This window comes from Neovison vison, chromosome 7, assembly GCF_020171115.1.
Source record: "Neovison vison isolate M4711 chromosome 7, ASM_NN_V1, whole genome shotgun sequence".
In the NCBI taxonomy this organism is placed as follows: Eukaryota; Metazoa; Chordata; class Mammalia; order Carnivora; family Mustelidae; genus Neogale; species Neogale vison.
The window spans coordinates 47426439-47437443 of record NC_058097.1 but is presented as its reverse complement, the minus strand read 5'-3'; the positions used below and the strand labels follow the sequence as shown (position 1 = coordinate 47437443).

The following is an 11005-nucleotide window of genomic DNA, read 5'->3' as shown; positions in this document are numbered from 1 at the left end:
CGAGCTCTCTTAAGGGCTCACGCTGACACTGTCATCCCAGCCCCTAGCGACCATGCTTCTGAAGGGGGTATACGAGATCTATCCCCTGGGGACCAGGTCCTCCTCAAAAGCTTGCGGCCAGACTCCTTACAAACTCGGTGGACTGGGCCTCATACAGTCGTCCTTACCACCCCAACTGCTGCGAAACTGTTGGGGCACTCTGCATGGGTACATATCAACAATCTCAAACGGGCATCCACAGAGACTAATTGGACTTCCCAGATGGCAGGCCCCACCAAACTCTGCTTGGTTAGGGCCCCTTCTCATATTCCTTCTAATCCAGACAAGTCAGGCGGAATCATGTTTGTCTAGCTGCATGAGGGATTCAGGTACTTCTCGCTATTTTTCAGCCTTTACTTATATGCCTGCAACCTGCTACCGGGGAAAGGAACCAACAACCTGTACGTATGACCAGAAAACCTATTGGGTCTCTGACCTTGTGACAGCCAAACGAGGTATTGCCCCTTGCAACATCTACCCCAGGTCTGGAAAAGTTTGCTGGACCTATCTGGGTCATGTCGGCCTCTCCGATGGGGGTGGTCCAGGACCAGACTAGCTGCGAGCACATTAAAACAGCGGTCACGGACCTGACTAAACGACTCCAACCCCCCAACAACCTGGTCTATAAGGGCATTAATCTCGGTAGCATCCAAAAATCCCCTGCCACTGAACAACTGACAGTGGCCCTCCTGAACTCTAGTTACAACCTATGGCGAACTGTGTCGAAAAATGGTGACAGTGACTGCTGGATCTGTTTCCCTTTTTCAACACGTTCTAACATTTTAGGGATACCCCTCCCTATGGATTGGCCACTCCCCAACTCCATGACCGCAAATAGTACGGTTCATATTGGCCCCATTGGGGAAAATATACCTATTATTAATGTGTCTTCCCCCCCTTACCACCGCAGCTACCAATATCACTAACTCCTCCCTCCCGTATTGTACTCCCTTGGGAATATTTCTCTTGTGCCCTCAGGGAATCTATCGCTGCCTGACCACTAATGACTCCCTGGGCTGTATATTCATCCTATTATCTCCTTCTACCACCATTTACTCTGAATCCCAGCTGCTGTCCATTCTATTCCCCCAACACCGTGGAGAAAGGGCCGTCTTCCTCCCATTCATAATAGGGGCAGGAGTAGCCATAGGGGTGGCAACTGGAACAGCAGGGATAGGGACTTCCATCGACTTTTATTACAAACTCTCCCAGGCCCTGAATGATGATATGGAACGGGTTGCTGACTCCCTCACAGCCCTACAGACGCAAGTCACCAGCCTGGCAGCCTTAGCTCTACAGAACCGACGGGCCTTAGACCTTCTGACCGCCGAAAAAGGGGGGACCTGCCTATTCTTAAATGAAGAATGTTGTTACTTTGTTAACCAATCAGGTATAGTTACTTCCAAGATCAAAGAACTCAGGGATCGGATCCAAGCACGGCGGCGAGACACGTCCTCCTGGGGCCTGGACCCCTACAACTGGGTAACCTGGCTGCTCCCTCTGGCGGGACCTGTATGCATAATCCTCCTTCTAATCTCAGTTGCTCCCTGTCTTTTCCGGTACTTGCAGGGTCGCCTACAAGAACTTGCCGGAGTGTCTGTCAATCAACTCCTCCTCCAGCCCTACTCTCGCCCGCCCACTTCCGACTACCCCTATGACGACGCCCCCTGTCAGCAGGAAGTAGCCAGAACCGAGTGGACGCCCCTGACACCATTATATTAAGCAAAAGGTCGGAATGTTGGGCTGGCAGGAAGGGCTACTAAAGATGGCGAAAGTTCCCGCCACAAGACCTGAGCTCGGACAGGAGAACAAAGGCCCAAGCAGGAATCTGAGACCCCCGCCCCGGGCTCCTGTGGACCAATGGGATCCCGATGAGCAGGCGGGATATCCAAATAAGGGAAACTTGCCAAAAGACCCCTGAGCTTTCCCCAACACCCTTAAAAGCCCCCTCCTCCCTGCCTTGGGCGCGACTTCCCCCACTCTGCTTTCCAGAGTTGCGGAACCTCGCCCGAGGGTGCCCACCTCCTCCCGGTGCAACTTTCTCAGCTCCCCTTCACCTGGGCCCTGAAACTTCATCGGAGAGAACCTTTAATAAACCTTGCCTTACACCCACTTAGCCTGGTGTTGTGTTTATTTCGTCGGAAAACTTTACAGTTTTCCTTTGTGAGAGACTTTGCATTGATGAGGGAAAAATCATTTGTAAGGGTGCCTCCCTCTGTGTGACAGAAAGAGGGAGGTGTCAGTCTCCAGCCTGATCATTGGAGAAGCCAAGGAACTAAATGTGGTCACGACCACAGCCTTGGTTTACCTGCTTTGCGTGCTCTCCTTCCCAGCTGCTTCCCAATAGCATCATTGTGGAGGCCAAGAAAAACAAGGCTGTACCCACCTTGAGTCTAGCCCTGACGTAAGTACAGCCATCTTGACAAAGCAAAAGCTGGCACTTTGCACCCTCTCTCCACCCACTACCCTCCCTTCGATCGTATGTGTGAACAAATAGTTAACTTGCAGAGATCACCATCCTGCAAGACCTGAGTCTCCCTCAGTTTACAAATGTCCTAGAGATTTACAACAAACAAAGTTAACTTTCTTCTAAACCTAAATCTCACTGACAAGGATGCTTGAGAGGAGGAATGTGACATTCCACCATGAAACTCCCAGTTGTCTTCATGTTAGTGCCTCATTAGAGGGAAAAACAGCCTTGGCTTGATAATGACCAGACCTCCAATATTCTGACAGTTTTCTTTACCCTTATAGCCCTTCTGAACATCCCCTTTGTCCTCATCCGCCGCTGAGTCCACCCCTACTCTGCCTTTAAAAACTCTGACTGTGGGGAGCCTGGGTGGCTCAGTGGGTTAAAAAGCCTCTACTTTTAGCTCTGGTCATTATTTCAGGGTCCTGGGATCCAGCCCCGCATCAGGCTCTCTGCTCAGCAGGGAGCCTGCTTCCTCTTCTCTCTGCCTGCCTCTCTGACTACTTGTGATCTGTCTGTCAAATAAATAAATAAAACTTAAAAAAAAAAAAAAAACCAAAAAACTCTGACTGTAAACTGGTCAGGGTCCAAGTCCCTACTCGGCTGTGTGGGATACACTTGGGCCCAAGCTTAAGCATGTCAAATAAACCCTCATGCGATTGCATCGGTGTTCTTGGTGGTCTCACAGACGCGAAAACTCAATTGCCTGTGCAGTTTCAAGAAGGATCTTACCTGCTGCCCCTCCCCCTCACATTCTACCCATCCATTTGGTGGAAACAACAGTATAGTGTTACTTAAGGGCTGCAGGAGTCCTCAGTGAGGCCAGGATGTGGGGTTATTTCCTTATATTTTTATTATTTTTTTTTTTTCTGAGAGTGGAGAGCAGGCTTTGGTCCACGGGGAAGTAACCAGGTCTCTGCTGCGTGAGTCTGGGAAGGTCAGGCCCATGGAGCGCCCAGTTCCTTTGCTGAAGCTGAATTTGTGGGTATTTGGGGGGAGGCGAGGCCCCCTGAAAGCTGAGAAGGAAAAGCCAAAGATTAGTCTCGCGGTAGGAGCTCATTTGAATAGCTCCTGACACAAAGGACTAGGAATTTGGGTCATTTTTGCGTTTCAGTGTCCTGCCTTCAGGGAAGCAGTTTTGATAAGAGAAATCCGTGTTCTTAGGAGGCTGACCCTTCCAGTGGGGAATCCCAGTTCTGGCCTCAGGCCCATTCCGGGTTTTCCCCCTTGTCCTGCCAGCCATGACCACAAGAATGGCACAGATGCTGAAGTAAAAGTGCTTAAGCTCCCCTCTTTGTGCCCAGGACTCAGACCCTGGGAGAACGGTCACCCTCCTCTGTGCCCGCTGGTGTTAAGTTAACTCCAATCCGCAAGGTCTCCCAGGGCTGCACAGTTCCTCAGCCAGGATCTAGCCCGGTCCTAGAACAGTTTCCAGATGCACAAGCTCTGTTGATGGCCTTAAGGGCATTTTCTCCAGATGCTGCTGTGATTTCTCCGCAGATACCTTGTGGGAAAGAAATCCAGAGGACGAAAGGAAAGGAGAAATGGCCAGTTCTCAGGTAAGTCTGGTGTCCTAGGAGAGGTGGTGTCATGTTTTCCTCCTGAAATTCCTCGCTTTTAGAAATTGCAAATGTTAGTTCCTGTAGTTCTGATGTTTCTCCCTTCTGTTTTCACCTGATTTGAAGATCTTTCCAGAAATGATCCTCAAGGCCAGGTCTTCAGAACCCTTCTCCCCTGTATCCCGGAGCCTTCTCTCCCAAGTCTCCAGCCTGCCTTACAATAGGACAGCAGCAGCTGTCACTGGGAGTTAAAGTCCTGGAAGCACTGAAAATAGTTTCTGAGTGATAGACGCACGTGGCTGGGGGGCTTCAGTCTGAGATTCCTGCTGCTGCTGAGGTCTGGTCCAGGGCGGTCAGTGAGGGAAAACCTTTCTCCTTTAGGCCCCGTGTGCTTGCTTTTCTCAGTGCTGTGTAGCCCAGGGGTCAGGAAATCAAGAAATAACCTCAATGGATTTGTGTCCAGAATAACTCTAGATGTTCTCTGAGAGAAAGTGTGGGAAGAGGGAGTTCTTGAGACTTCCTCTTTAGAATGTGAAGTAGGTATTTTATGTAAAATATACTGGTTAAAATACACTAGAGGGGAACCTGGGGGTTCAGTCAGTTAAGCCTCAGGACTGTTGATTTCCCCCCTGGGCCACAATCTCTAGGTCCTGGTGATGAAGTTATTGAACCTAGGTGAGGTTTAGTGGGGTGAGGTTTGGAGCCGATGGCTAAGAAAGAATTCTTAAGACGTCTTTGGTGCAAAAAGGTGGTTTATTAGAGCACGGGGATAGGACCCGTGGGCAGACAGAGATGCCGCGCCGGGTTGTGAGGGATGGCAGGTTATGTACCCTGTGGTTGGGGAAGGTGAGGTAAAGGGGGTGATGTTAGTCTCTAAGGAATTTTGGAAGCAAAGTCTCCAGAACCTTGAGGGGCTAGCTATTGTAGGGAGAAGTGTTATTCATTACTAGTAGTAAAAATCTTCTTGTGAGACCCTTTAGATGTGTATCAGTGGGCCATATGCTTGGGAATGATTTCTTGACACTATCTTGGAGATTTAGAGATAAAGTTTCCCATTTCTCCTATCAAGTGTCCTTGTTGGTGAGATTTGGGTTTAGAAGAAATTTAACTTTATTTAAGGCTTGAGGAACTGAGTTATTTGCCTCTGGAAATTGTGCTATTGTTAGATAGCTTCTTTGTTGTAAATCTCTAGGACATTGGTAAACGAAGAGAGACTCCTGTCTTGCAGGACTGTGATCTCTGCAAGTTACTATATGTTTTTCTTTTAGGGCAGCCATGGGTGCCTGAGGAATGTCACACATATTACTGAGGGGAGTGGGTGGAGAGAGGGTGCAAAGTGCCAGCTTTTGTTTTGTCCTCAGCCAGCCTCCTGCTCCCTCATCACTGTGTTGAGCTCTTTCTTTGGCCGCAGGCTCAGCTGGGAACTGCCTTGAGGTTCTGTCCCTCTCCCTCTCCCTGGCCCTTGCACTAAAGTGTAAATAAATCTGTAATTAAGATTATGGTGCCTCATAGGGGACATGGAGACTCTGTTGTCTAAATGTGGTGTCTCTGCTGGTCAGGTGGGGGTCCCCAAACCTGGGTCCATGATTGGGCTGGAGGAAGTCACGTGGGCTTGAAGAGTTCACCTGAGGCAGAACCATGCTCTTTGCAGTTCACAGAATATCCTGCACGAGTGATGAAGTTCTAGAACCTAGGTCAGGTTCGGTGGGGTGAGTTTCGGAGCCGACGGCTAAAGAAAGAATTCTTAAGACGTCTCTGGTGCAAAAAGGTGGTTTATTAGAGCATGGGGACAGGACCCGTGGGCAGGCGGAGATGCGGCTGCCCCGAGTTGTGAGGGTAGGCGTGTTATATACCTTGCGGTTGGGGGGAGGTGGTGAAGGGATGGGAGATTTCGACAGAGCTCTCACGTGCTAAGGTGGGCCTACAAGGTGCCGGGGGGGAGTCCTTGCCCTTATGGCTTGATCAATGTCGTTTTTAGGTCAGGCATTAACATCAAGATAGTTGGGAGATTCTTAGTGGGGTATTATGACCCTGCTATCATTTACATTCCCTTCTACCTCAGTCTCCTCCAGTTTATAGTGAGGAGGGGGACATTAGGGCTTCAGGAAATGAGAGTTATTTGCCTCTGGAAATTTGTGCTATTGATAAGGTAACCTCCCTGTTTAGATCTCTAGGATACCTGTAGAGCAAGAGACATTCCTGTTCTGCAGGATTGCGATCCCTGCAAGTTAACTATTTATCGTTTTATGGCAGTCAGGGGTGCCTGAGGAATGCTACACATATGGAGGGGAGCGGGTGAAGAGGGGGTGCAAGGCGCCAGCTTTTGCTTTGTCCTCAGCCAGCCTCCTGCTCCCTCATCAGGAGGCAGGAGGCAGGTGGCAGAGAGAGAGGCTCTGTGCAAGGAGCAGTGGGTGAGGTGGGGGCTCTTTTTAGTGCGGGAAGGTGAGGAGTTAGGGGGCTCATGGAAGTTTCCCTCTTCTGGGCACTGTCCCTGGTTGTCAGTAGTTCATTGGTTAGTTTGGGCCTGTGGCTCCTTTGAGGTGAGTCCCCAGTGGGCCTGTATGGGTTCAGTAAGGGGGTCACTGGGCCTGCTCTCCATGCCTTTCCTTAAGTCCCCTTGCCTCAAAGCAGCTACTACAGAAACTGTAGGTGATTAAACTGTATATATATCCTCTGTTTTCATAATGAGATTCCTATTTCGAATTCCTGTTTCCAGACCCCACACACACACACACACACAAATACCAGTGATGGTGTGTCCTTGGGTGTGCCTTGGCACCGAGATTATTTTCTTTCCTACGCTTGGTGTGAACTGGATTTATTGTGTCGCTGCTCTTTGCGAGATCACTCCCCTGCTATGTTCATATTTTCTCTCCCAGTCATTTGTAGGGAACGTGGATGTACTTAGCAGTACGCAGAGATCATCACAGTTCAACTGGAAATGCCTTTGTCTGAGTTTCTCTTGCTTGTAGCTTTTTTCTTTTTTTAAGAGTTATTATTTGAGAGAGAGGCTGAGAGCGCACATGAGCAGTGGTGGAGGGGGACAGGGAGGAGTAGACTCCCCGCAGAGTGGGGAGAACAATGTGGGGCTCCATCCCAGGTTCCTGGAAACGGGAACTGAGCTGAAGGTGGACGCTTTAACCAAGTTCCCTTGATCGTAGATTCTGAGAAAAACCAAGTCAAAAGAGGTGTGCATAACATTAAATTTCCTTCCACTTGGTGCTTTTGGTAAATACTGAGTAGGGAGAGTAGGACATTCTTCCTGGAATTCACAACTGCCTTCACATATGTTCATGTTTATTTAGAGGAGAAAAGCAACCTTAGCTTCTCAGTAACCAGAGTTCCAGGATTCTGAGAGTCCTCCTTAACATACGAAAATCCTTTTGGAATCTTCTTTATCTCTTTCCCCCAAATGCATGTTGGCCATCATCCTCCATGCATGTCCCCCACTGATACAGATCTACAGGGTCCTCCATCCAAGGTTTCACTCAGCAGTAGTCACTTACTACTTACTAGTAGTAAGTAGTCACTTACACCAGTCACTTACTACTACTCATCATTGTAATGCTGAGCGCTTTGTACGCCCACCTTAAAAGACCACCAGAGACACAAGTCAAAGCCAAACAGCAAGGGTCGTTTATTACGAGTTCGAACCCAGACCTCCGCGCACTCGTTGCTGGTGACGCTGAGGTGCCAGGAAGAATAAGTGCAGGGTTTTTATAAGTAGGTACAAACAAGTTTTGGGTGGGGTACAAACAAATATAAAAAATCATACCTGGTGTTGGTTGATTGGTGTTGGGAGCCCGCACGCGCCATCAAGCAAGCATTCAAACATAAGCTAAAGTAGCCAATTAGCCCGTGCGTTGAGGAAGCACTTTTACAGAAGCAGAAGTAGAGGGTTGATAACACTTTCGGGCGCAAACAACTTTTGGGTGGAGTAAACAACTTTCGGGTGGAGTAAAGTTTGTCCAGGCCTTTCAATCATCGCACCAGCTGGGCCCTCAAGGTTCTGGAACCTTGCTTTCCGCTTCCTTCGTGATGTCTGCCCTCCTGAGCCACTCACCATTTTAGTGCAGACTGAGTACCTGCTCACACTCCAGTGCAGTGCCTCTGACCCATGAGGCCTGTGCCTGTGAATCATCAGGAAGACCACAGCTTTGACACCAAAGACATCTCAGGAATTGTTTCTTCATCATTCACTCCCACACTCCAAGATTTCACATCAGAAATATCTAGTGATTCCTTCTGGAACATTGGTTCTTCTCCTGCATGCCAGCAGTGTGCACTGGACAAGGAGCGCGCTCACCTCTCTGTAGTTGGTAGGGTTGACTTCTTGGAGTGGAGGTTGTCAATCAGTCCTGCCCTCTGTCTCATGGGTTTTTCTTTTATTCCACACTCATGTCCTGGAGCAGGGAAAGTCAGGTCTTGGGTTTAGCTGGTGACATTAACTCCCACTTTCATGCTAGGGACCATCGTGAAGTGTGTCAATGGACACTTGGTGACTGTGGTATTTATTGCAGGGACAGCTGGCCTTCAGGGATGTGGCCGTAGAACTCTCTCAGGAGGAGTGGGGATGCCTGACCCACACTCAGCGGCAACTGTACAGGGATGTGATGTTGGAGAACTACGGACACCTCTGCTTCTTGGGTGAGGAAGACTCCTTCTAGATTCCCCAAACCACACTCTGGGTTTTCTGTTTCCTGTGAAGATTGTCTCTTGGACAATTCTTGTTTGAATAACTGGAATTCAGATCCAGACAGAAATGCCTCCTCTGTGTTCTAAAGGGACTGTTGGGCAACAGCTTTTGGAAATCATTTTCTAGAATTGTACAATATCCTCTCTTCTGTGCTGAACACAATCCTGATGGAAAGTTAGAATCTCTGGCGATACTCATTTTCCTTTTCTCTCGTAAACAGGTCTCACTGTGTCAAAGCCAGACCTGATCACTTTTTTGGAGCAAGAGAAGCAGCTCTGGGATGTGAAGAGAAAGGAGACTGTAGGCTTCCAACCAGGTAGGTGAGGATAAATGAGGCAGATGACAGAAGGGAGGCCCAAATCTGAAGGAGGAACATAGACCTTAAGCTATGGTTCCACTAGCTGTCCTTGAATGAAAATCAGTTGGAGACATGCCCGGTTTTATTTCTCTTGTGCTCCCAGAGGGGCATCTACTCTCCTACATTATCAAGTTTTTGCATCCTATAGGGATTCTCCTTCAGCTCCAGTGATGGTCTGCCACATCCACAGGAAGGGCCAGGAGACTCTCCTTGGAGGGGGAAGCCCCCCCACGCCCAAGTCTGAGAGCTTTTCCATTGCTTTGAGGGCCCTGGGGAAGGCATCCTGTTTCTGAGGACCTGTATGTAATGGCCTTTGTCAGTTCTGGCTTTCATCATGAGACAAGTAGGTCAGGGTAGTTGTATACACACTGGGTTTTGGTTCAGAAATTCCAAGAATACTGGAGACAGATTTCTAATGTTTTCTGGCTTATGCTTTCTAATGTTACGGAGGCTTTATTCTTATTCTTACAAAACTGACAGTTAGTAACTACATCAGATAACAAGCCACCTCCCTAAAATGAGACAATGTGCAGTTCTATTTCCCCTCTGTGTGTTCATTCCTCAGTGGTGAAATAATGCAATGTCTCTGTTTCCTAGACTTCTCACATAAAGAATGTTATTGGGGAACTAGCACATTTAGAACTCAGTACTTGGAACCTTTAAGAAAGTCTCACTTACTATGTAAGTCAAAAAAGGATAAACTTTATGCATTTTGCCAATAAAATTATGTATATTTGATTGTGTTTGTGTATCATTCATACATGCTCTGATTCCTACTGTTAATTTTTCTCCCTGGGGAGTGGTGAGTGAATGTTATACTATGTCTAGGTGAGTTGTCATCAACATAGAATTAATTTCATCATGTATTTGTGGGTGAATTGTTTTCTTTCAGCATGAGAGAAAAGAGTTTCTGGAATTAAAAGTAATTTTGAAACAGCTTATACCTGTGTATCATATCATGTTTTGGTGGAAATAAGAAAGATTTATTTTAGGGTGCCTGGGTGGCTCAGTGGGTTAAGCCGCTGCCTTTGGCTCAGGTCATGATCTCATGGTCCTGGGATCAAGTCCCACATCGGGCTTTCTGCTCAGCAGAGAGCCTGCTTCCCTCTCTCTCTGCCTGTCTCTCTGTCTATTTGTGATCTCTCTCTGTCAAATAAATAAATAAAATCTTAAAAAAAAAAGAAAAAGAAAGATTTATTTTATCTTTAATTATATTACACTATGATGTGCCTTGGTACCTTCCTCATTAACTTTTGTGTCTTCTGTGAGTATTTTCATTGTGCGCTTACCTTAGAGATTCCGTAAAACAACTTAGAGGTAAAACAACGCTTTTGAATCTCAATATTGTGAATTGCACACAAAACACTTCTTCTTGTCTCCACCGCGGCACCCGCTTTGTTAACCGATGTCACAAATTCTAATATTTATGTTGTGTAGTTTATGACGTACATGAACGATTTTTATACTTTTTTAAAGACAAAATTCTGTGGCAGAAATAAATGTGACCTAGGTAATTCCAACACTACAGGTTTGTATAACTGTCTAAATACTTATGTTTAGTGGAGAACTTTAGGATCCCATCTGGTTCAGTTTCTGGGTAGAATCCTTTTATTTCATTGAGAGAGCGTTCCTTTAATGGTTCTTGTAGGACAGGTCTATGGTAAATGTAGAGGGGTCTTTACTTGGGAATGTCTTCATTTCTACATCTGTGGAAAAGAGTTTTGCCTGGTAAAGTATTCTTGGTGGTATTTTTCAATCTTTCAGTAGCTGAGTACATTATGCCGGCCCCATTCTTGTTGGGACTGCTGGGAATCCCACACTGCTTTTCTAGGAGCTCTTCACAAAGTGAAGTGCATTTGCCATGCTGTTTCAAAAGTCTCTTT

General features: G+C 47.4%; 1 protein-coding gene across 1 annotated transcript; it reads left to right on the top strand.

The window, feature by feature from the left end:
• Positions 1–4026: 4026 nt before the first annotated feature.
• Positions 4027–9088, top strand: LOC122911744 (putative protein ZNF720). Its single transcript, XM_044256739.1, has 3 exons — positions 4027–4068; positions 8589–8715; positions 8985–9088. Exons 1-3 carry the CDS (start codon positions 4054–4056, stop codon positions 9086–9088), a joined length of 246 nt encoding a protein of 81 aa, XP_044112674.1. The 5' UTR covers positions 4027–4053.
• Positions 9089–11005: the final 1917 nt, after the last annotated feature.